This window comes from Pristiophorus japonicus, chromosome 32, assembly GCF_044704955.1.
Source record: "Pristiophorus japonicus isolate sPriJap1 chromosome 32, sPriJap1.hap1, whole genome shotgun sequence".
Classification (NCBI taxonomy): Eukaryota; Metazoa; Chordata; class Chondrichthyes; family Pristiophoridae; genus Pristiophorus; species Pristiophorus japonicus.
In genome coordinates, this window is record NC_092008.1 from 5600794 (window position 1) to 5627576 (window position 26783).

Genomic DNA, 26783 nt, shown 5'->3' on the forward strand with positions numbered 1-26783 from the left:
AGTATATCCTTCCTTAAGTAAGGTGAACAAAACTGCACGCAGTACTCCAGGTGCGGCCTTACCAGTACCCTATACAATTGGAGCAGGACCTCCCTGCTTTTGTACTCCATCCCTCTCGCAATGAAGGCCAACATTGCATTCGCCTTCCTGATTACCTGCTGCACCTGCAAACTAACATTTTGGGATTCATGCACAAGGACCCCCAGGTCATAATGTTGTAATTTCTCCCCATTCAAATAATATTCCCTTTTACTGTTTTTTTTCCCAAAGTGGATGACCTCACACTTTCCGACATTGTATTCCATCTGCCAAACCTTATCCCATTCGCTTAACCTTTCCAAATCTCTTTGCAGCCTCTCTGTGTCTTCTACACAACCCTCTTTCCCACTAATCTTTGTGTCATCTGCAAATTTTGTTACACTACGCTCTGTCCCCTCTTCCAGGTCATCTATGTATATTGCAAACAATTGTGGTCCCAGCACCGATCCCTGTGGCACGCCACTAACCACTGATTTACAACTCAAAAAGGACCCATTTATCCCGACTCTCTGCTTTCTGTTCGCCAGCCAATTCTCTATCCATGCTAATACATTTCCTCTGAATCCGCGTACCTCTATCTTCTGCAGTAACCTTTTGTGTGGCACCTTATCGAATGCCTTTTGGAAATCTAAATACACCACATCCATCGGTACACCTCTATCCACCATGCTCGTTATATCCTCAAAGAATTCCAGTAAATTAGTTAAACATGATTTCCCCTTCATGAATCCATGCTGCGTCTGCCTGATTGCACTATTCCTATCTAGATGTCCCGCTATTTCTTCCTTCATGATAGTTTGAAGCATTTTTCCCACTACAGATGTTAAACTAACCGGCCTATAGTTATCTGCCTTTTGTCTGCACCCTTTTTTAAACAGAGGCGTTACATTAGCTGCTTTCCAATCTGCTGGTACCTCTCCAGAGTCCAGAGAATTTTGGTAGATTATAACGAATGCATCTGCTATAACTTCTGCCATTTCTTTTAATACCCTGGGATGCATTTCATCAGGACCAGGGGACTTGTCTACCTTCAGTCCCATTAGAATGACGTGAATTGGACGTTTAGTGAGTTGGTCTTACCGCAGGTAAAGGGTGCACAGCCAGATACGGAATTGCTGACCAACAGGAAGAGCAGTGCAAGGAAGGAAGTACAGGGGTCCCCTGCGGTCATCCCCCTGCAACACTGATACACCGCTTTGGGTACTGTTGACGGGAATGACTCATCAGGGGAGTGCAGCAGCAGCCAACTTCATGGCACCATGGGTGGCTCTGCTGCACAGGAGGGCAGGAAAAAGAGTGGGGGAGCTATAGTGATAGGGCATTCAATTTTCAGGGGAATAGATAGACGTTTCTGCGGCCGCAACCGAGACTGCAGGATGATATGTTGCCTCCCTGGTGCAAGGGTCAAGGAGGTCTCAGAGCGGGTGCAGGGCATTCTGAAAAGGGAGTGTGAACAGCCAGTTGTCGTGATGCATATAGGGACCAAATATATCGGTACAAAATGAGATGAGGTTCTACAAGACGAATTTAGGCAGCTAGCAGCTAAATTAAAAAGTATGACCTCAAAAGTAGTAATCTCAGAATTGCTACCAGTGCCACGTGCGAGTCAGAGCGGGAATCGCAGGATAGCTCAGATGAATACGCGGCTTGAGGAGTGGTGCACAAGGGAGGGATTCAAATTCCTGGGACATTGGAACTGGTTCTGGAGGAGGTGGGATCAATCCAAACCGATCTGCACCTGGGCAGGGCCAGAACCAATGTCTTACGGGGAGTGTTTGCTAGTGCTCTTCGGGAGGAGTTACACTGATATGAGGGGAATGGGAACCTATGCAGGGAGAAAGGGGGATGTAGAATGGGGGTAGAAGCAAAAGATAGAGAGAAGAAAAGGGAAAGTGGAGGGCAGAGAAACGTAAGGCAAAAAGCAAAAAGGGCCACATTACAGCAAAATTCTAAAGCGGCAAAGTATGTTAGAAAGGCAAGCCTGAAGGCTCGGTGCCTCAATGCGAGGAGTATTCGGAATAAGGTGGAGAAATAACTGCGCAGATAGCAGTTAACGGGTATGATGTAATTGGCATCACGGAGACATGGCTCCAGGGTTACCAAGGCTGGGAATTCAACATCCAGGAATATTAAACATTTAGGAAAGATAGACAGAAAGGAAAAGGAGGTGGAGTGGCAATGCTGGTTAAATAGGATAGCAATGCAATCGTAAGAAATGACATTTACTTGGATGATGCGGATTCGGTATGGGTGGAGCGACGGAATACCAACGGGAAGCAAACGCTAGTGTGAGTTGTGAACAGAGCACCAAACAGTAGTCGTGAGGTTGGGGACAGCATCAAACAAGAAATTAGGGATGCATGGAATAAAGGTACAACAGTTATCATGGGTGACATTAATCTACATATTGGTTGGGCTAACTAAACTCGTAGCAATGCGGTGGAGGAGAATTTCTTGCAGTGTTTTAGGGATGGTTTTCTAGACCAATATGACGACGAACCAACTCGGGAGCTGGCCATCCTAGATTGGGTGATATGTAGTGAGAAAGTACTAATTAGCAATCTTGTTGTGCGAGGCCCCTTGGGGAAGAGTGACGATAACATGGTCGAATTCTTTATTAAGATGGATAGTGACACCGTTAATTCAGAAACTCGGCTCCTTGACTTAAGGAAAGGTAACTTCGATGGTTTGAGGCGTGAATTGGCGTGAATTGGCTAGAATAGACTGGCAAATGATACTGAACGGGTTGACGGTGGATAGGCAATGGCAAACATTTAAAGATCACATGGAGGAACTTCAGCAATTGTACATCCCTGTCTGGAGTAAAAATAAAATGGAGAAGGTGGCTCAACCGTGGCTAACAAGGGAAATTTAGGATAGTGTTAAATCCAAGGAAGAGGCATATAAATTAGCCAGGAAAAGCAACAAACCTGAGGACTGGAGAAATTTAGAATTCAGCAGAGGAGGACAAAGGGTTTAATTAAGAGGGGGAAAATAGAGGACGAGAAGAACCTTGCAGGGAACATAAAAACTGACTGCAAAAGCTTCTATAGATATGTGAAGAGAAAAAGATTAGTGAAGACAAACGTATGTCCCTTGCAGTCGAATTCAGGTAAATTTATAATGGGGAACAAAGAAATGGCAGACCAATTAAACAAATACTTTGGTTCTGTCTTCACGAAGGAAGACACAAATAACCTTCAGGAAGTACCAGGGGACCGAGTGTCTCGTGAAAAGGAGGAACTGAAGGATATCCTTATTCGGTGGGAAATTGTGTTAGGGAAATTGATGGGATTGAAGGCCGATAAATCCCCGGGACCTGATAGTCTGCATCCTGGAGTACTGACAGAAGTGACCCTCGAAATAGTGGATGCATGGGTGATCATTTTCAAACAGTCTATCGACTCTGGATCAGTTCCTATGGACTGGAGGGTAGCTAATGTAACACCAATTTTTCAAAAGGGAGGGAGAGAGAAAGCGGGTGATTATAGATCGGTTAGCCTGACATCAATGCGGAAAATGTTGCAATCAATTATTAAGGATGTAATAGCAGCGCATTTGGAAAGCAGTGACAGGATCGGACCAAGTCAGCACAGATTTATGAAGGGCGAATCATGCTTGACAAATCTTCTGGAATTTTTTGAGGATGTAACCAGTAAAGTGGACAAGGGAGAACTAGTGCATGTGGTGTATTTGGACTTTCAAAAGGCTTTTGACAAAGTCCCACACAAGAGATTGGTGTGAAAAATCAAAGTACATGGTATTGGGGATAATATACTGACGTGGATAGAGAACTGGTTGACAGACACGAAGCAGAGAGTCAGGATAAACGGGTGCTTTTCAGAATGGCAGGCAGTGACTCGTGGAGTGCCACGGGGCTCAGTGTTGGGACTCCAGCTCTTGACAATATACATCAATGATATGGATGAATGAATTGAGTGCAATATCTCCATGTTTGCAGATGGCACTAAACTGGGTGGCGGTGTGAGCTGTGAGGGGACGCTAGGTGGCTGCCAGGTGAATTAGACAGGTTAGGTGAGTGTGAAAATGCATGGCAGATGCAGTATAATGTGGATAAATGTGAAGTTATCCACTTTGGGGGCAAAAACGCGAAGTCAGAATATTATCTGAATGGTGGCAGATTAGGAAAAGGGGAGTTGTGTCATGGTTCATCAGTCATCGAAATTTGGCACACAGGTACAACAGGCAGTAAAGAAGGCAAAAGGTATGTTGGCCTTCATAGCTAGGGGATTTGAGTATAGGAGCAGGGAGGTCTTACTGCAGTTGTACAGGGCCTTGGTGAGGCCTCACCTGGAACATTGTGTTCAGTTTTGGTCTCCTAATCTGAGGAAGGATGTTATTGCTATTGAGGGAGTGCAGTGAATGTTCACCAGACTGAATCCAGGGATGGCAGGACTGATATATGAGGAGAGACTAGATCAACTGGTCCTTTATACATTGGCGTTGTGAAGGATGAGAGGGGATGGCACAGAAACATACATGATTCTGACGGGACGGGACAGGTTAGATGCGGGACGAATGTTCCCGATGTTGGTGAAGTCCAGAACCAGGGGTCACAGTCTTCGGCTTAGGAGTAGGCCATTTAGGACTGAGATGAGGAGAAACTTCTTCACTCAGAGAGTTGTTAACCTGTGGAATGCCCTGCTGCAGAGAGTTGTTGATGCCAGTTCACTGGATATATTCAAGAGGGAGTTAGATATGGCCCTTACAGCTAAGGGGATCAAGCGGTATGGAGAGGAAGCAGGAAAGGGGTACTGAGGGAATGTTCAGCCATGATCTTATTGAATGGTGGTGCAGGCTCGAAGAACCGAATGGTCTAATCCTGCACCTATTTTCAATGTTTTCTATGTTTCTATGTGACAGATTGGAGGAAATGATTTGGGCGAAAACTTGGGAAAGAGTGATCACCGCATGATAAGGTTTAAATTAATAGTGGAGAAGAGTAAGGAACAATCTAGAACAGACATTTTAAATTGAAAGTGGGAAAACTTCAATGGGAGGAGAGCGGATTTAGCCAAGGTAAAATGAAAATCAATGATTGTTCAGATCATCTGTAACAGGACAATGGGTGATCTTTCAGGAGTCGATGTATCAGGTACAGGCTAGCGACATTCCAACACGAGGTAACGAAAAGTGAACTAAAACCACGGCTGCTTGTATGACGAGAGAGATAGAGAATATGATTCAACAAAAAAGAGTGTGCATGATGCATGTCAGGTGAATTCTTCAAGTGAGAATCAGCCCAAATGCCATAGGTTACGAGGGGAACTGAAGATACTATGAGAAAAGAATGGCAGTTAACATAAAATTGAACCCAATATCTTCTACCAGCAGGGAAATTATAAGCGGGTAGTAAGCGATGGGGTGGGGTTTATAACAGCAAAGAAGATGACATATGCTTAGAGGTGCAGGGCAATGCTGGAATACTTAATGAGTATTTGTATCAGTGTTTACTAAGGAAGAGGATGCTGGCAAAATATCGGCAGAGGTGGAGATTGTAGAAGCAATGCATGGTATGAAAATTGATAGGCAGGATGTACTGGAAAGGTTATATATATTTAGAATGGATAAGTGGCCTGGTCCTGATGGTTTTCATACCAAGTTTCTAGGTGAAGCAGGGTTGGAGATAGCGGAAGGGATTGGCATAATCTGCCAATCTACCCTCGATGCGGCGGTGGTGCGAGAATGTTGGAAATGACAAATGTGACATCCTTGTTCAAGAAATGGTGTAAGCCAATCCTGGTAATTACAGGCCGGTCAGTGTAACATCAGTGGCGGATAAGGTTTTCGAAACAATAATGAAGGAAAACATTAACAATCACTTTGGAGAGATGTAAGTTAATTCAGGACAGCCAGCACTGATTTGTGAAAGGCAGATCGTGTTTGACTGAACAAATTGATTTTTTAAATTAAGTAACAGAGAATGATGATGAAGGACATTCACTGGACTTTGTGTGCATGGCTTTGAAGAAAGCTTTCGACAAAGTACCACATAAAAGGCTGGTTAACAAAATTGAGGCTCTTGGAATAAGAAGGCCTGTTTCAGCTTGGATAAGAAATTGGCTTTAGGACAGAAAACGGCGAGTCATTCTAAATAGTTGTTTTTCAGACCGTGATCAACAAGCCTGCTGGTCGCCATTGACAAGAGACTTACCTGTTCCAGCCACGTATATAATGTGGCGACAACAGCAGGCCAGAGGCTGGGTATTCTGTGGCGAAAGGCGCACATACTGACTCCCCAAAGCACTTCTGCCATTTACAAGGCTGAAGTCAGGGGTATGGTGGAACATGCACCTCTTGCGTGGTTGAGTGCAGCTCCAACAACACTCAAGAAAATCGGTGCATCAGGGAAAAAGCAACCCCATTGATTGAAACTCCAACCAGTACAATTAACACTCACTCCCTTCTCCACCTCTACAAATGCACTGCAGCAACGCTTCAAAACCCGCGAATGTTACTGCCGAGAACTCCCGAGTGTTACTGAGCCCCATGAAGGATGAAATGACCACGCTCCAGCCCAGACCTGCGTTATGTAAGTTCCTCTCACTAGGAAGGCGACTGATCACCACACAGACCAGGATGGGCCCAAGAAACATCCCCGGTCTGTGTTGAGTTACATGATCTCACCTGTTGATGTCTTGAGCGCCATAGCACAGGGCAGTCCGAGGCCTCATTCCCGCCCTGTGCTGAGATCGGTTATCTCACCCAGTGTGATTATGGGACTCTCAGAGAGAAGCAAAGGCCCAGGATACAAAACTGGCTTGTGGTGCATTAGCTGGTCTCACCCGGCAGGGCACTGAGCCACAAAGAGCAAGTTGGGCCCGGCTTCATTCCCGGCCTGTGGTACGTTAGATCATCTCAGGAGGTGTGCAAATGAAACAATACAACAGACGAAATGTCCAGGCTTCATTGCTGGCCTGTGCCGTGTCAGCAGATATCACACAGCGTGGTACTGAGCCCCACACAGAGCAGTTTGAGCCCATGATTATTCCACGGTACGTGTTGTGTTAGTTGATATCTGTTGGTGTGCTACTAAGCCAAAATCTACAGGAAACGCCCAGGTTTCATCGATGGTATATGCTGAACTCTCTGATCTCACCTACTGCCTGGGCATCAGCTGGGCAACTGTCAGATTCTCACTAGAAGTTCCAGGCTCTGTTCAGCAGCTGTCTGGGTTTGTGTTGTAGATCGCTGGGCTGTGCAAGATCTATTTGTGTGAGGGTTGGAGCTTTGTGGGTCTGTATGTTATATTCGGCTCAGTATAGTTTAGCTCTAGGTTTGTGTTAGAGCAACCAGAGTCCATGAAGAAGCTGAAGGGTCATCGATCTGAAAAGTTCAGTCTGTTTCTTTCGACTGAGATACTGAGTATATGTACACCATTTTCCGTTTTCCGTTCAGATTTCCAGCATTTGCTTTATTTTGCTTTAATTTCTACCAATAAGCTGTCAGGATCTGTACAGGAAATGCCTGGCTCTGTGTAAATTCTACCTGGGTCTGTGCAAATGCTGCCCGGGTCGATGTAGCAGCGCACTTGCTGTGGACAGGAGCAATCTATGTTGCAGTTCGCTGTGTCAGGGCTGGAGCTGACTGCGTCGGTGCAAATGTTGCCTGCGACTATGCAGCAGCTGATCCTTTCTGCGTAGGAGATTCTGCTTCGCTGTGGAATGTCTCGGTCTGAGCTGGAGCTCACTGGGTCAGTGTGGGAGCAGCCTGGATCTCTGTTGAAGCTTTGGATTCAGTGTCGTTGCTGTCGTTGTCTGTGAAGTGAGCTGTCTGGGTCTCCCAAAGAGGCTGTTCAGGAACATGTAGGAACTGTCTGGCCCTTTCTATAAACTGTCTGCGCTCGGGTTGGAACTGTTTATTTCAGTGTAGAACCACTTGGGACTGCATATATGCTCCTTGGGTCATGCTAGGAGCTGTCTATTTCCAACCTGGACCGAATGGATCTGTGTAGCAACTGCCGGTATCTGTGAAATAAGCTGCTTCCTTCCATGTCGGAGCTGTCTGTGGCTGTGTTGGAGCTGCATTGACCTGTGTAGGAGTTGTCTGGGGCTGATTATGGGATGTTTGGTTCTGTGTAGGTGATGCTGGGTCTGTGCAGAAGCAGTCTGTGACTGTCGGATCTTTAGGGGCCCACAGAGGAGTGTCTGGGTCTGTGTAGTTGATCTCTGGGTCTGTGTCGGAAAAGTACCTGCCTGCATGGGAGTTCGTTGGCTCTGTGTAGGAGCGTCCTGGGTCTGTTGGATCTGAGTAGGAGCATTCTAATTGTGTGCAGCGATTGTCTGAGACTGCGTAGGAGCTGTCTGAACCTCTGTAGTCGCAGTCTCTTTTGGAGCTCTCTGGCTCTGTGTAAGTGTTGTCTCAATCTGGGTAGGCTCAATCTGGGTCTGTGTAGGCAGAGTCTGGATCTGTGTCGGCACAGTCTGGGTCTGTGTTTGCAGAGTCTGGGTCAGTGTAGGGACAGTCTGGGTCTGTGTAGGCAGAGTCTGGGTCTGTGTAGGAACTGCCTGTTTCTGTGTAGGCAGAGTCTGGGTCAGTTTGTCAAAGTCTGAGTCTGTGTGGGAACATTCTGGTTGTCTGAATCTGAATGTTTCCGCCCTCCCTTGTTCTGTGTAGCAGTTGTCTGGCTCTACTCCGGAACTGCTTTGATCTTTATCGATCGGTACACCTGTGTGCTTGGGCTGAGATTTGGTCAGTAATTACAGTCTCCCCGTCCGCTCCTGCACTGTCCGGGTTTTCATGTTTACATTTACCGACTGGGGAAGTTGGTGATCAGGGAAGTTGGAACATCAGTGAACCCGGGTGAGACAGGGAAACATCTGCCCGGCCCCGGCGCCTCATGTGAGGATGTGAGGAAGGGCCAATATTGCTTGGGGCTATGAACTGACAGTAAACCCCTCTGATCCAAACAACACTGGCCACAATCGCAGATTCCAAAGGTCACTTCCGGGGTGGCTGTTCCCTCACATGCTGCCTCGATGTCTACTCAGTGCCGTTGCTGATAAACTGTCCAAATCTGAAGCCTCACACCAAACTAATCGACCAACTCTGCTGCTGCACTCGATGGGCACCTGGTGCTTCAATACATTACTGTCCACAGTGCTCAATAACTGCCCGAGCGGCACTGTGCGGCACTTCAGCAGACAGGTAGAAAAGGCAGTCAGGGCAGTCTCGGTCTCAATCGCTTTGTTTATCACGAATGGCCAACACATGGTTTGATTATGGATACATCTTCAGTGGGCTTGGTTCCAGCATTGGTTCAGAGGTAGGATTCTCGCTTCCCTTTTATTGGCTGGAAAATGCGAGAAAGTGCAGAGAAAGCGCTCCTTTCTCATCCATTTATGACAATTAACGGCCTTTGCTTCTGACAAACATAGAAATTTACAGCGCAGAAGGAGGCCATTCCGGCCCATCGTGTCCACACCGGCCGAGAAAGAGCCACTCGGCCCTTCGTCAGCAGACTTAAAAGTTACATACCAACCCATAAATAATGACAGAAAGAAAAAGAGCACCCAGCCAAACCAATCCGCCACACACAACTCTGACACCCCTAATACTAAAAACATCTACACTCCACCCCAACCGAAGCCATGTGAGCTCCTGGGAGAGGTAAATAACAGATAAATACCCAAGCCAATTTAGGGAGAAAACATCTGGGAAAATTCCTCTCCAACCCATCCAGGCCATCGAAACTAGTCCAGGAGATCATCCTGGTCGTATTCTATTCCCTGCAGTGCTTACCATTATATCTGCTCCGTGCAACAAAGGTCATCCAGTCTAATCCCAATTAGCAGCTCTCGGTCCGTAACCCTGCAGGTGAGGAAATGGTGTGAAAAGATGGTGAAGTTCCCAAGTAAAACTGCGTGAATCTGAAGCGCTGTGGGAAGACAGTCAGTGCAAATAATCCCCAGTAATGGCTCCTCAATAACATACAATTTGTGTCAGCGAGTTTGGTTGGAATATGAATTCGATCTTTAACGCAGCACACTTTCATCTTACTGAGGCAGATGCAGCACTTGCATGTTTTTGCGCAGTTCACGACCCCCCGATGTCCGAAAGCGCATTACAGCCAATGCTGCATTTTAGATGTGTAGTCACTGTTGTATTGTAGGAAACGCGGCAGCCAATTTGCGCACAACAAGCTCCCACACACAGCATTATTCAATGACCACGTAATCTGTCCTTTGTTATGTTGATTGAGGGATAAATATTGATCAGGGTGATTGGCGTCACAGTCTTATTCAGTTTGCAGACAGTGATTCATATACATATGATGCAATTGGGGAGGGCAGACACCTTTCTCACAACTTCCCGTCCTGATCCCATGATCCTCACTCGTGAGGAAGCCCATTCTTCCCAATGTAATTGAGCTCTCCTGAACAACGGCAGGTTTAACCTCATTGCTCAATCCAGTTATTTCCTAAATCATGTCCAGAATTTCACCATCACCACTCTGCCTACAATCAACTCTAAGTGCTGATCATTCTCCTGATGTCAGTCCTCACGAGTTCACTATTAATTTTGAGCATGCTCCACCTTGGTCTTTCTCCCACAATGTAAGTTCAACTAATATTGCACAAAATATACTTTCTTGTATATCTCTGTAATGCCATGTTACGATGCCTACATTATAAACTGTCCAAGATATCGATTTGGACACCCTGCGGGTAGGGTTAAAATCGCTCCTCCCACCACGAATGTTCTGCAGGATCGGCGAGTGTTGGGTACTGGTGCTCCCTCCACTGGCCGCTGTGCAGTATTGCAACACCTTGTGCTGCTGCTCCCTCCTCTGGCTCCCTGAAGATAACAGGCCAGGAAGACAAGGTACTTCAGAAGGTCAATGGAATATTTGCCTTTGTTAGTCGAGGCATAGAACACAAGAGCAAGGACGTTATGCTCGAATATATAAAACACTGTTTAGGCCGCAGCTGCAATACTGTCTGCAGTTCTGGTCACCACAGTACAGGAATGATGTGATTGCACTGGAAAGGGTGCAGAGGAGATTGAGAAGAATATTTCCAGTACTGGAGAATTTTGGCCATGAGCAAAGGTTGGAGATGCTGGGTCTGTATCCTTTGTAACAGAGTGGACTCAGGGGAGACCTGATTGAGGTATATAAAATTATGAAGGGCCTGTATAGAGAGGATTGGAATGACCTATTTCCCTTGACAGAACGGTGATCCAGTAGGGAGCATAGATTTAAAGTAACTGGGTGGAGATTTAGAGGAGATATGAGGGGAAATTACTTCAGCCATAGGGTGGTAGCGCCTGGAAAGCACTGCCTGAAAGAATGCTAGAGGCAGAAATCATCACCACATTTTAAAAACACTTGGATGTGCATTTGAAGTGCCGTAACGTACAGGGCGAGGGACCAGAGTTAGATGGTGGTATTAGGCGAGATAGCTCTTGGTCAGCCGCTATGGAAACTATGTGCTTAAATAGCCTCCTTCTTGATGTAAACTTCTCTGATTCTATGATTCTGTACAGTACTACACCATCTGCTACAGATGCTCCGTCCTTTGGCCACTGTCCAGTATTGCACCACTTGATACAGCTGCTCCCTCCTCTGGGTGCAATACAGTACTGCAACACCTGATACTGCTGCACCATCCTCTGGCCTCTGCGCAGTATTGCAGCACCTGCTCCTTCCAACCTTTGGCGTCCTGGCAAATTTATACTGAAAATTCAGCCCGTTTGAACAGATCAACAATGTTGTAAATGAACTGTCTGCTTCTGTTGGAGAAACCAGTTGTTGTATTAGCATTACATCAGGTCAGAGAATTTCTGAAACTGTCGGGTGTACAAGAGATCCCTCCCGCACAGGAGACATCCTCATCCTGTGTGTAAAATGCCCTGGGGTAGATCTCGAAACTGCTATCATGTGATAACAACACGATTTACACCTAACCCAGTCTCCACATCCTTTGAGCCACGACCACTTACTGAGGGAGGGTTAACTGGTTCGCTTTTGTTATCAGTGTCCATTTCTATAATAGATATTTTCTTGCTTCATTGAGCAAGTTGGTCCTTCAACGTCCATGTCAGCACGAATCGGACAAGGAAACTAATTAAAATGAACATAGCCCCAGTTTGGACGATAAATGCAGCATTAGGATTCAGAGGCAAATAGACAAGTGTAGCTGACGGTCTCAATCTGCAACAGAGAGTGGCAGGTAGCTGCTAGATATTTGTGAGAGGCTGTGAGATTTGATTTTGAATTGGTTCAATGGCTTAATTGGTTAAAGTGCTTGTCGGGTAAGGAGCAGCTCCCGGACCCTATTCTCAGCGGGCGTGTGTTGAATTTATGTTGTTTCTGTTGTCTGCGAATTTCAGCAACAAATAATAAACCAATGGTGGAGCGATTAAGCTCCGGGATACTCAAGAGACTAAAATTAGAGAAGCGCAGATATCTTGTGGGGTTGTGGGGCTGGAGGAGATTTCGGAGATAGGGAGGGGCGAGGCCACGGGGGGGATTTGGAACCATTTATTTGAATTTTAAAATAGAGACATTGCTTAACCACGAGTCAATGTTGGTCAGCAAGCACAGGGATGATGGGTGATCGCGACTGGGTACTAGTTAGGACACGGGTGGCTGAATTTTGGATGACCTCAAATTTAAGGAGGATAGAACGTGGCAGCTGGTCGGCATCGTATTGGAATAGTCAAGTCTAGAGGTAATAAAGGTATGCTTGAGGGTGTCAGCAGCAGCTGAGCCGAGGCAGCGGTGCAGTCAGATGGAAGTGGAAATAGGTGATCTTGGTGATAGAGTGGATGTGTAGTGGGAGGCTCATATTGGGGCCAAATGTGACACCAAAGTTGCGAACCGTCTGTTTCAGCCTCAAAATGTTGGCAGGTAGAGAACTGGACTGGATGGCTAGGAAACAGAGCTTGTTGCATGGACTGAAAACAATGGCTTCAATATTCACAATATGTAGTTGGACTATTGTTAGCTCATCCAGCACCGGATGTAGGACATCTGATCATTTGGAGACAGTGGAGGGTGGAGAGCGCTGGTGGTGATGTAAATCTGGGTGTCACCAGTGTACATGTGGAATCTGACGCTGTGTTTCCGGATGATGTCACCAGGGTGCAGCAGGTTGATGAATAGAGGAGGGGGCCAAAGATTGCTCGTTGGTGGACACCAGAGTTAATAGTGCCACAGCGGGATGAAAAGCTATTGCAGGCAATTCTGTGGCGACTACACATTAGATGAAAATCGAACGAGGGGATTGCAGTCACATCCAGCTGGTGGAGACGCGTTGGAGAAGGATGGAGTGTTCAACACGGCAACTCCTGCAGCTAAGTTGAGAAGGACGGCGCGGGAGAGTTTACATTTTGTCACAGTCACATAGGACGTTATGTGTCACTTTTGCAAGAGTTTTTTCGAGACTATGGCAGGGGCGCAAACCTGATTGGACGGATTTAACCTTTGAGTTCCAGGAAAGATGGGCCTGGATTTGGGAGCCGACAACACTTTCAAGGGCTTTGAAGAGAAGAAGGAGGTTGGAGGTGTGGCGGTTGTTTGCACGGTGGAGCAAGTGCACAAAAAGGATGGAACTTATATATTTTAACACAGGGCATTCTTTGCAATGATAGCGTCACTTACGGGTAATGACAACTAGCTAGGTTTGGTATTCATTGAATTCCACGATAAATCAACCAACGATTCATTTCACTGTTGAATATTTTATTCACAGTGTGTAGAACAACCGTGGCAGGGAATCGAAGCTGAGAATACCATCAATGAAATTATTATCCATTAGTGCACGAGGCTGCTGTGTTCTTGGTCAAGCAACTGACCTTAAATATTCACACACTGTGATTGAATCTGTTTCAGCTCTGTTATCTGCGCGGTACAGTTACCCGCTGCTCATGGGTCTCAGGGTCTGGTTCTCGCTTTGGGCTTTTACTGACCTAAATGTGTGAGGTCCCGGGTTCCTGCCCCATTCCCTGCGCTTCCACCTCGCCGGCTCTGTATCTAACCCATGTTGGACCTGCCCCTGGAATGTTTGATATGACAGTGTAGCAGGAGATTTACTCTATATCTAACCCCCTGCACTTGCCATGGGAGTGTGTGATGGGACAGTATAGAGCAACGTTTACTCTGTACCTAACCCCTTGCTGTACGTGCCCTGGGAGTGTTTGATGAGGACAGTGTATAGGGAGCATTACTCTGTATGTAACCCCCTGCACCTGCCCTGGGATTGAATGATGGGACAGTGTAGAGGGAGCTTTACTGTGCATCTAACCCCAGCACCTGCCCTGGGAATGTGTAATGAGGCAGTGTAGAGGGAGAATTACTCTGTATTGAACCTCGTGCTGTACCTGCCGTGAGAGTGTTTGATGCAACAGTATGGAGTGAGCTGTACTCTCCATCCAACGCCCTGTACCTGCCCTGAGAGTGTTTGATGGGGCAGTGTGGAGGGAGATTTACTCTGTATCTATCCCGTGCTGCAACTGCTCTGGGAGTGTTTGATGGGACAGTGGAACGGCAGCTTTACTCTGTATCTAACCCCGTGCTATACCTGCCCTGGGAGTGTTTGATGGGACAGTGCAAATGGAGCTTTACTCTGTATCTAACCACGTGCTGTCCCTGCCCTGGGGGTGTTTGATGGGACATTGCGGAGGCAGCTTTACTCTGTATCTAACTCCCTGCACCTCTCCTGGGAGTGTGTGATGGGGCAATGTAGAGGAAGATTTACTCTGTATCTAACCCGGTGCTGTTCCTGCCCTGATTTTGTTTGATGGGACAGAGTAGAGTGAGCTTTACTCTGTCTCTAATCCTTTGCTCTACCTTCCCTGGGAGATTTTGATGGGACAGTGTATTGGAAGCATTTCTCCTTATCTAGCCCTCTGTAAATGTCCTGAGAGTGTTTGATGGGACAGTGTAGAGGGAGCTTTATTTTGTATCTAATCCTGTGCTGTACCTGCCCTGGGAATGTTTGATGGGTGCCTGCACGTGTGATGGATTGAGTGTGGGCCCCGCCGAAGGCACTCTGTGCCAGCCAATTCTGTCAACAATACCGCTAGCCAGCTGGAAGTGGAGACCACCCTCCAAGAATTCTCGGCGGAGACACCGAGAGAGCAGGGGCCCCAGCCCAGCGGAGACACTGAGAGAGCAGGGGCATCTGGCCGGCCAAGTGGTCTCCGCTACGACCAGCCAAAGGGACTCGAGGACGTGGGGCCGGCTGAAGGGACTCCAAGGCCGGCGTTCAATCCGCCGAAGAGACTCCGAGGCCGGTGCTGAAGCGGCTGAAGAGACCGAGGCTTCACATCGTCTCATACTCCCAACCAACTTTTAATTAATTTTTTTTAACTTTTTTTAACTTTTAGCCAACTTTGAAACTAATTAAACAATTTGGGAGAACTTTACATTTTAGACTCTCAATCGAAATACTTTAAAACATTTATTATTAACTTACATCTTTGACTTTTAACACCTTTTAGAAAATTTTGAAATTGGTTAAACTTTTATAATCTATTATTGATTTACATCTTAGATTTTTAACAACTCTCAGAAAATTCTTAAAACGTTTTAAAAACTCTTAGAAACTTGAAATAAATTGGGAACCTTGATCAACTTTTAATCCTTTAAAATAACTTTGGATGTCACTTTCCTAATGCCTGCCCGCCCCCCCCCCCGCTGCCCCCCAACCTAGCCTCGGACCATCTACCATCAATGGCACTACCCGACGCTGAGCTTGCGGCCAACACTTCGCCGTAGGCAATTAGGCTTATCGAGCTGTGCCTGTTCTCCAGTTGTCTTGGACCCGCTTGCCACTGGACCAAGACAAGCCCGTGTGGTTGCCCGTGTGCAGTGGCCACCTCACATTAAAAGAACTCACGCAGAGGCAATATCCACTCCGTCAGTATGAAGTTCGGGACCTGGAACACCAGGACCTTCATGGAAAATCCCAACAGCAAAAGGCCGGAACGCCGCTCCACCATAGTTGCCCGGGAACTCAGAAGCTTTGACATTGACATCGCCACCCTAAGCGAGACCCAACAGGTAGGGGAAGGCCAGTTGAAGGAAAATGGTGGAGGTTACACCTTCTTCTGGAAAGGGAAACCAGAGGCAGAGCGCCGCCTTCATGGAGTCGGCTTTGCCATCAAGAAGGTGCTGGTCGACTGCCTAAAAGACTCCCCCTGTGGGATCAACGAACGCCTCATGACTCTCCATATCATCCTATCTCGGAACCATATGTGCCACAGTCATCAGTGCGCACGCCCCGATACTCAATGCAAAGGATGAGGCTAAAGAGAGTTTTGATTCTAACCTCGAGACATCCTGTCCCATGTCCCCACGGGTGACAAATTGATCCTCCTGGGTGATTTTAATGCCAGGGTTGGCAAGGACACAGCCCTCTTGGGAGGTGTGGTTGGCACAGAGGGGGTAGGGAAAGCAAATTCCAGGGGTACCCTACTCTTGACAAAATGTCTAGAACATGAACTCCTCATTATCAACACCCTGTTCCACCAGAGGGACAAATACAAGGCATTGTGGCAACACCCTCGCTCCAAACACTGGCACCTGCTTGACTATGTCATCGTCTGAGCCAGGGATTGCAAGCTTGTACACATCACCCACGCTATGACAGGAGCTGATGACTGCTGGATGTAACACCGCCTAATCCGATCCATCATCAACATTAACATTGCCCCAAAGCAGAGGGAACAGCAGAAGCAGTTCTAGAAAAAAAGCTAATGCCAGGGCACTTAGAGACCCAGCTAAGAGAGCCCTATACAGCCAGCGCCTCACAGCCAATTTGGGATGCCTTGATGACCCTGAAATGTTGAATCCCAATAGCGCTTAGTCTGCCCTCCAGACCTCTATAACCAGTGCTTGTGAAGAGACACTTGGTCACTCAACCAGAAAACATCAGGACTGGTTTGATAAAAATGATCAGGAGATTGAAGAACTAATAGATCGCAAGTGTTGTGTATGCATGCCCATTCACGGTGTGATATCTGTAATACTGTATGCAACATTGAATGTACCCTTATAATGCACACAACTTACTGGTAAACTAGAGGGTGCTGTTGCTGGAGACCCAGGGGTTGCCTGCACACGGCAGGTAATCCAGTATAAAAAGGAACACACAGCTTGTTGTCAGCACTCAGGCGTTGTGAATAAAGGACTGCAGGTCTGTACAGTTTAAAATCATACCCTGCCTCGTGGATTCATAACTAAAGGGGCCTATATACACGACAGCAAGTGCAAAGCATTTCTGAGCCTCAAGCAACAGCCTAACTCGGGAGATGCAAAACAACATTACAGACGGTTGAAGGCTCAGGTCCAACAAAAAACTAGGGACCTAAAGAACAGGTGGTGGATGGAGAAAACACAGGAGATACAACAACTTGCCAAGAGCCATGATATGTGAGGATTCTTTGCTGCAGTCAAGGCCACCTACAATCCAAACTACCAAGGCCCCATCCCACATCTGGCCAAGAACGGGGAAACACTCATGAAGGACACCGAGGCTGTCAGGGCCTGATGGAAAGAGCACTTTGAAGATCTCCTCAATCAAGACTCTGCCTTTGACTCGAGTGTTCTCGATTCCATCCCGCAGCATGCGACCCGCCACCAACTCAGTGAAACACCAACGTTGCAAACCAGAGGCAGGATGCTACCATCATGGAGTCGGCTTTGCCATCAAGAATGAGCTCGTCCACCGCCTCTAAGACTCCCCCTGTGGGTCAATGAACGCCTCATGACTCTGCGTATCATCCTATCTCAGAAAGATTGGATCAACATATCAGGGAAGATTGGATCAATTGGGCTTGTATTCACTGGAGTTCAGAAGAATGAGCTGGGATTTCATAGAAACATTTAAATTTCTGACGGGTTTAGATAGGTTAGATGCAGGAAGAATGTTCCCAATGTTGGGGAAGTTCAGAACCAGGGGTCACAGTCGAAGGATAAGGGGTAAGCCATTTAGGACCGAGATGAGAAGAAACTTCTTCACCCAGAGAATGGTGAACCTGTCGAATTCTCGACTACAGAATGTTGTTGAGGCCAATTCACTAAATATATTCAAAAAGGAGTTAGATGTAGTCCGTACTACTAGGGGGATCAAGGGGTATGGCGAGAAAGCAGGAATGGGGTACTGAAGTTGCATGTTCAGCCATGAACTCATTGAATGGTGGTGCAGGCTCGAAGGACCGAATGGTCTACTCCTGCACCTATTTTCTATGTTTCTATGTTTCTCGAACCAATATGCCACAACCATCAGTGCGTTTGTCCCGACACTCGATGCAACAGATGAGGCTAAAAAATATTTTTATTCTAACCACGAGGCATCCTTGTGGGGTTGGCAAAGCCATAAAACAGTTTAAGAATAACAAGACTTTGGGTGCGGATGAAATCCCTGCTGAAGCGCTTAAATATTGTTCGGAGGCACTGTTGGCGTGGATACATGACCTCATCTCTCTCATCTGGAGAGAAGAGAGCATGCCGGGAGATTTGAGAGATGCAGTGATTGTGACCATTTTTTAAAAAGTGGACAAGTGAGACTGCGGCAACTACAGGGGACTCTCCCTACTATCAGCCACTGGGAAAGTTGTCGCTCGAGTTCTCCTCAATCGTCTTCTCCCTGTGGCCGAGGAGCTCCTCGCGGAATCATCATGCGGATTTCATCCCCGACGGGGCAAAACAAACATGATCTTTGTAGCGCGACAACTGCAGGAAAAATGCAGGGAAATACATGGCCTTTCTCAATCTTACAAAGACCTTTGACACTGTGAACCATGAGGGTCTATGGAGCGTCCTCCTCTGTTTCGGATGCCCGCAAATGTTTCTCAACATCCTTCGCCTGCTTCACGATGACATGCAGGTCATGATCCTTACCAATTAATCCATTACAGATCCAATCCATGTCCGTACCGGGGTCAAACAATCTGTCGTTGAGTTGCAGTATGTGGACGACGCCTGTATCTGTGCACATTCAGAGGCTGAACTCCAGGATGTCGTCAATATATTCACTCAGGCATATGAAAGCATGGGCTTTACGCTTAACACTCGTAAGACAAAGGTCCTCCACCAGCCTGTCACCACCAAACAACACTGCCCCCCAATCATCAATATCCACGGTGTGGCCCTGGACAACGTGGACCATTTTCCATGTGTCGGGAGCCCCTTATCAACAAAGGCAGACATTGATGCGGAGATACAGCATCGCCTCCATGCACCAGCGCAGCCTTCAGCTGTCTGAGGAAACGAGTGTTTGAAGATCAGGCCCTCAAATGTACCACCAAGCTTATGGTCTACAGGGCTGTCGTAATACCCGTCTTCCTGTATGGATCTGAGGCATAAACGATGTATAGAAGGCACTTCAAGTCGCTGGAGATATATCACCAATGATGTATCCGCAAGATCCTGCAGGTTCGCTGGGAGGACAGGCTCACCAACATCAGTGTCCTCGACCAGGCTAACATCCACAGTATTGAAGCACTGACCACACTCGATCAGCTTCGCTGGGCAGGCCACATAGTACGCATGCCAGATACGAGACTCGCTCAGCAAATACTTTATGTGGAGCTCCTTCATGGTAAACGAGCCAAAGGAGGACAGCGGAAACGTTATAAGAACACCCTCAAATCCTCCCTGACAAAGAGCGACATCACCACTGACACCTGGGAGAGCCTGGCCGCAGCCCGCCCGAGGTGGAGAAAGTCCATCCAGGAGGACGTTGAGCTCTTGGAGTCTCAATGCAAGGAGCATGATGAGGCCAAGGCACAGGCAGCGGAAGGAGCGCGCGGCAAACAGCACCACCGACCCCTTCACTCGACGAATGTCAGTGCCACCTGTAACAGGATCTGTGGCTCTCATATCGGACTGTTCAGCCATCAAAGAACTCACTGTCAGACTGGAAGCAAGTCCTCCTCATTTCCGAGGGTCTGCCTATGATGATGATAAAATGATGAATGTCGGCTAGCATGTCCGCTGCCACTACTGAAAGCCTGTTGGCCATGTTTGCCACACATGGTCTACCCGATGTCGTGGTGAGCGACAATGGGCCATGTTTTACCAGTGTTTGATTTCAAAAATTCATGAACCATAATCGGATCCAACATGTCACATCTGCCCCATTTAAATCAGCATCCAATGGTCAGGCAGAGAGAGCAGTGCACACCATCAAGAAAGGCTTGAAGAGGGTAACTGAAGGCTCACTGCAGACTCGCCTATCCCGAGGCCTGCTGAGCTACCGCACGAGAGCCCACTCACTCACTGGGATCCCACCTGCTGAACTGCTCATGAAAAGAGCACTTAAGACAAGACTCTCGTTAGTTCATTCTGATCTACATGAACAGGTAGAGAGCAGGCGGCTTCAACAAAGTGCATACTATGATAGCGCAAATGTGTCACGCGAGATTGAAAACAATGATCCTGTATTTGTATTAATTTATGGACAAGGTCCCAAGTGGCTTCCCGGCACTGTCATGGCCAAAGAGGGGAGCAGGTTGTTTTGGGTCAAACTTTCAAATGGACTCATTCACCGGAAACACTTGGACCAAATCAAACTCAGATTCACAGACTATCCTGAGCAACCCACCTTGGACCCTCCATTTTTTTGATCCTCCAACATACAAAGCAGTTGAAACCGGCACCAAGGTTGATCACGAAGCAGAACCCACCGTCCACAGCAGCCTCGCCCAACACACCAGGCAGCCAAGCAAGGCCAGCTGCACAGCAGCCCAGCGAGGCCCCAACAAATGATTCAACAACACCAACTTTCACACTCAGACGATCAACCAGGGCAAGAATGGGTCCACATCGACACACATTATAAATAGTTACAATATTGGCTTTGGAGGGGGGGCAATGTTGTTATAAACGTTTACTTGTATTTACTGTGTACAGCCACCAGAGGCATCATCCGCCGGAGTCCCAAGGGATCCCATAATCCCTTGGGAGCACAGGTATTTAAGGAGACCTCACAGGATGGAGAGGCAGCCTGGAGACCTGCAATAAAAGACGAAAGTCACAGTTTACTTTGAGCTCACAGTGTTCAGTCTGACACTTTCTCCGTACACAACAATCCCCTGTTATAATTCTTCAGTATTATATTTTTCTGGATTAAAGTTTAATATTAAATTTGCCATGCCACAATTTTTTTACTTGAGTTTAATTTCACCTCTTTTTCAATGAGTGGAAGTCGGCATGTTGCACCTAGGTTTTATTTACAGTTAAAAGTCTCATTGTCTTCAAAATCCACAGGGTTCATCATCAACTGTAGGAGCAGAAATTTAAAAATCTGACGCTAAGGCTTTATGACAGAAGCCTAAGACCAGTCGCTGCTGTTGCATGGACTTTTCAACATTTCCGGTTTTTGGGGTATATCCCACGGTTTTCGGTTCTCTCTCAATGTAGAAGATCCACGGAGGTTAACAGACAGGTGGACATGCGTATGTGAGTAGGAGATATGAGGAATAGATCGCATCTTCTACCGAAAGGGCAGGAATAATATTATTTTTCATTCGTACTTTGTAAATTGCTGCATAAATATTGTAAGGTGTTAATTCTTGCTTATGCTAAACAAAGCCATATAATTCTAACGAATATGGTGTCAATGTTGAACAATTGAACAGACAGACAACGACAACAATGAGCGCTCCTTGTAGTAAAGGTCGGCCTTCCCTTTTACTGGTCAAATCCTGACGTGATGGTGGACCTTATTTAAATGGGCAGTCCTATTGGTGATGAAAGGCCTTCTCATTAACTGTTCAATAGCTGAGATGACGGTGGACCTTATTTAAATGGGCTGTCCTGTTGGTGATGAAGGGCCTTCTCGTTAACTGGTCAATAACTGAGGTGATGGTGGACCTTATTTAAATGGGCAGTCAGAGTGGTGATCAACGGCATCCTCTTTAACTGGATGAGCCTTGAGTTGATGATGGGATGTCTCCTTAAACGGGAGAGACTTGAGGTGATGATGGAGATTTTCTTTCACCGGGCAGTTCATGAGGTGATGGTGAGCCTTCTTTGCCAGGAAGGCTTTGATGTGATGGTGGCTCTGTTTTTAAATGTGCAGTTAACATGTGCACCAGGAAGTGAAGTTCGGATGTCAGAGTTTGTATTAAATGGATTCACTATAGCAGAAGGTTTGCCTCATTGATACGATGAGCTCGGATAGGACATGAGGGGAAATATTTGAAAATCTGGCGAAGTATCATAATTCAGAGCTAGAGCAGGAGATGTTTTCCTTGATGTGGATGGCGAAGGAGATGAGCCAAAAACAGGTGAATAGATAATTTCAGTATTTGTGACAAATAATTCCATCAGTTCCTCGGAGTTGATCTTGGGGGTGTGTTTCGCAGGGACAGGTCAGAGGTGTTTAACAATATGGTTGTTAGTTTTGAAAGGAAGCCAGGGTCTATGTTTGCTTTCCAAGATAATATTGGATGTTGGATCTGCTTAGGTTGAAGGGTGCATGATCTGAAAGGCCTGTATTTGAAGAGCCAGCTTCCACATTAAATGAGTAAACCAGATGTGGGCCAGATACGATTAAATAATGCCTTGGACTTTTGGGAGCTACAATGGATCTTATTCCTAGAAAATGACCAGTGTAGGAGAGGGTAAGAGTTTTACCGGGGACAAAGACATCAAAACTGTCAGTGAGTGAGTGGTGGAGCTGATCGACAGCTGCAGAACTACCTTGGAAAATGGAGAAGTTAGTCAGACTGCAGTGCCCAAAAGTCATAAGTGAATTGTGGAGAGATTTTTCACATGCGTAGATACAGCTAGAAGTGGTGTTGGAATGCAATAGGGGCTGTGGATGGTGATCGATTCACGAAGCTGTCGGAGATGGCCTTGTATGTGACCGCAAAAAGCGAGCCGACTGAGTTGGCAAGCTTGAAGAAATCAAGTTGACAATCAGTGTGCTCAGACTGTTGATTGAACATTTTTGTTCTTGCTCATTACTAAAATACTTTTACAACAATGGGTCATTCTATCGTACATCCATAAGTGTATTTAGTGGTGCGAGGGTTGTTGGTTTGAAAGGGGTGAACTGAATGTGTTTGTTCATTGACTGTAATTGATATATACCCCATAGATGAATTAAATGTGTTTGTTCGGTGACTGTCATTATATACCTCTCCATGGACCATAATTGTAACACTGGAGAGGTTATCTCTTCTATTAATACGGTAAACATCTCAATGTGTTATACCACAGTACCACAGTCTCGCAGAGAGCACCAATCCGGCACTCACAGGGATCAGCGGCTGTAACGAGAGAAGAATGCATTTAAGAATCAGTGAGTTTACAATTCTAGGGTTCGTTTTTGAGATACAAAAGATATACTACCCCCTTCTGGCTGTGGTCGGAGTCCCTGGTAAGTCACTGTGTCCAGCTACTCATGTTGTAGATCATGTTTAACTGTGTGACTGCATTATCTCATTGAAGTCACAATATCCAGAAATTAATTGACACCAAATATTCTCTCTGGATGTGGGGCTGACAATGCTCCGTGATTCCCGAATGTGACTTTATAACATTCACCCGTTGACTGATCTGAGTGCAGTGAATAGCAAATATCACCTTTTGATCTTTTCTCCATGTGATAGGGTCTGATAGAGAACTAACTCGTGTGTTAATTTCCAACACAAGCAATCTCACTGGATGATTCTCTTAGAGTCTGTGTCTGCAGAGCGCATTCTATTCAATCGGACAGATGTGTTCATGAGTTTCCAGAATCGATCACCGTGCACTGGGAACAGTGAATTATAGCAAGTGGGGGAAACCAGTCGTGGCAGAAAGCTCAGAAACACACCGTGAATGTTCGGTAACGTCCATCTTGATACAGATCCAGTCTGATGAGCCCCTTTGTACAATCTCTTTCCCGGCATAAATCAGTGTTCTGGGAGGTTAGGATGGGATTACAAATTCATTCGTGATTGAATGTATCTCCAGTTATAGATCAATGGATTGATTTCCGATCGTATCTGTGAAGAAGGAATCCACAACCCGTGTCCATCAAGCACAGTTCAGGAGAAACTCTCAATGAGACCTCTTCTGACTCTGCCCCATCTCTTGCTCTGCTTCCGTGCAACTGATTCTTGTTGATTGGCAGGGAGTACAATGAATGGTGAGATACTTTATTGATGTAAATTCACCACGTCAATTGGAGTTACATCAAATCTCAACCACAGATACAGAACTCTGGGTTAGCGCTGATGTAGTTGGGTTCGGATATTCAATTAAATCTCACACACCGATCTAGAATTCCGGGTAAACAAATCATTGAATTGGATGCTGAGATTTTAGCACACCACAAGGTGGTTAATTTAATCTATGTTATATTAAACTCATTCACAAAAATGTTCACACAGCAGCAGACAGTTTGAACTTTGCGCCACATTTTAAATCGAGCACTTAGAATTAGCTGCCCGTTATACACCACAGCCCATTGCCTTCACATTAATGCGTAGTGTATAAGGCTGGACTGGTTCCACATTGCCCATTTTACACCAGCACAGATAGATATAAATTGACTGGGCATTTGGGGGGAGAGAAGGAAACGTCAGGTGCGGGCCTACCTCAAAACAGGACTGGTCATAGTATTAGAACATTTATAGTCGAGATTATGTGGAACCATTTGGAGTATCGGTGAGTTGAAAGTCGTCTAAAATGTTATTTAATAATGTGTTATTTTCACTGGATGTAACATGTCAGATTTAAGTGCATGTCGAAGCATTGCTCTGTTTTATTAGATGCTTTCACACCAGATTAATATGTTAAATCTTTTTCCCTTCCTAACCTCAAACAATATCTTTTTGTGCCGTGATACCGCGTAGAATGTGTTAAGCATTCGGCTCAGAGGGAATCACAGCCCAGTTTACACACAATATTCAAACTCGCTTTGCTCCCGTATATTTTGTTCAGGCTCTTCGGGTCTATCTCAAGGGTCGATGACTCCCTCTCTGCCGGTCACTGACTCACTCTCCCCCGGTCAGTGACTCACTCTCCCTGGTTACTGATTCACTCTCCCCTGATCACTGACTCACTCTCCCCGGTCAGTGACTCACTCTCCCTGGTTACTGATTCACTCTCCCCAAGTCACTGGCTCACTCTCGCCGGACGCACTCCTGTAATTTCAGCCGGGGTTCTCTGAATCATCCGCTGTATTACGGCCCATAATGACCCATCCAAACATTTCAGGCACAGTCTAATTACCCAAACTAACTCCTGATTGGCTGCAGACTGGGAACAGAATCCCAGAACGTCGATGGTCGATGCAGCAGCAGGCAATGATTGAACAAACCTGGAGATGAGGGCTAATGCAACTTCAGTATTGATCCTCTGATTAGATGGCACATTACTCTTGCAATATTAAATCCCATTCCCAGGTTCAGTTTAACATTCATTGCTGATTAGTGAGTTGCACAGTTTGCATTGTACATCCTGTCTCCAGCAGAAAGCCCTTTCTCAGGAACATTATTAAATTCCATCACTGGAAGCAGTAATACATGTAGAAATGTTATCCCAATCCCATCAACCTGCTGAATTCACTTTCGTCCTGTTGTGTTAATTTCCTGTTGATTATCGTTCCTCACAGCTAACTCAATGACAATTGTGATCCTGTCTCGGGGAAAGTGTGGTCTCTCCAAATGTGTCACTCGCTACTTGGTGGCCATGGCAGCGGCGGATCTACTGGTTGTTATTACTGACCTGATATTGAGGCAAATTCCAATTGTTCATCGTATGTATTTTGTGCAGCGAATCCCCCTGTGTAATATCCACGCCGTCCTGCTTTATGTAGCCACAGACTGTTCTGTCTGGTTCACAGTCACTTTCACCTTTGATCGATTCGTGGCAATTTGTTGCCAGAAGCTGAAAACTAAATATTGCACTGAGAAAACCGCGGCTGTGGTTCTTGGAGCAGTGACTGTGCTGAGCTGTTTAAAGAACATTTTCTGGTACTTTATGTATTTACCTTGGTACACGTTTGCCAATACCCCCTGGTTCTGTTACGTGAGTGTTCTTGTTATGATTTCACGTTTGTGGGGAACACTCGAGCTTCTTCATTCTATTCTAACCCCTTGCATCCCATTTGTTCTGATTCTGCTCCTCAATGCTTCAACCATCAGACACATTTTACTGGCCAGCAGAGTCCGCAGGAGACTCCAGAATCACAGCAGCGAGGGGATTGCCAGTGACATAGAGATGGGGCGACGAAGGAAATCCATCATTTTACTGCTCATTATTTCAGGGAATTTCATTCTGTTATGGGCTGTGTTTATGTTGTTTTCTATTTGGAACCGGTTGTCGTATTTTGTTCTTGATACTATACATCTACCTGCTTACATGAAAGAAATAGGATTTATGCTCCAGCTCCTGAGTTGCTGCACAAACACTTGTATTTATGCCGTGACCCAGAATAAGTTCAGAGAGCAGTTGAAGAATGTGGTGAAATGTCCGTATCTCCGATTTGTTAAAATAATTAAATGATGAGACTGAATGTAGAAAATGCAGCATCAGAAATCAACATGATGTACGAAAAGGAGCGAAGCAGGTGAAGGCCATGGTGAATATCCACGGTTTCTCATGTAGAAAACAAAATTAGCTCAATATAGATGACACTGTGGCAGAAAGGAAATGTTACCTGATGTGGGGACGTCGAGGTTTAACACAATCACATATTACACTGACGTAGTTAGCACGGGTTGACAGAATAGTATGATGCTACAAGGACATAATTAACCTGATAAAATACACA

At 46.1% G+C, this 26783-nt stretch overlaps 1 protein-coding gene across 1 annotated transcript; it reads left to right on the top strand.

Moving 5' to 3' along the window:
- Positions 1–15931: 15931 nt before the first annotated feature.
- LOC139240522 (probable G-protein coupled receptor 139) lies at positions 15932–26515 on the top strand. The gene is made up of 4 exons (XM_070869065.1): positions 15932–16069; positions 19676–19855; positions 23240–23399; positions 25623–26515. The coding sequence occupies exons 1-4, from the start codon at positions 15932–15934 to the stop codon at positions 26513–26515; spliced, it is 1371 nt and encodes a 456-aa protein (XP_070725166.1).
- The last annotated feature ends 268 nt before the right edge of the window (positions 26516–26783 follow it).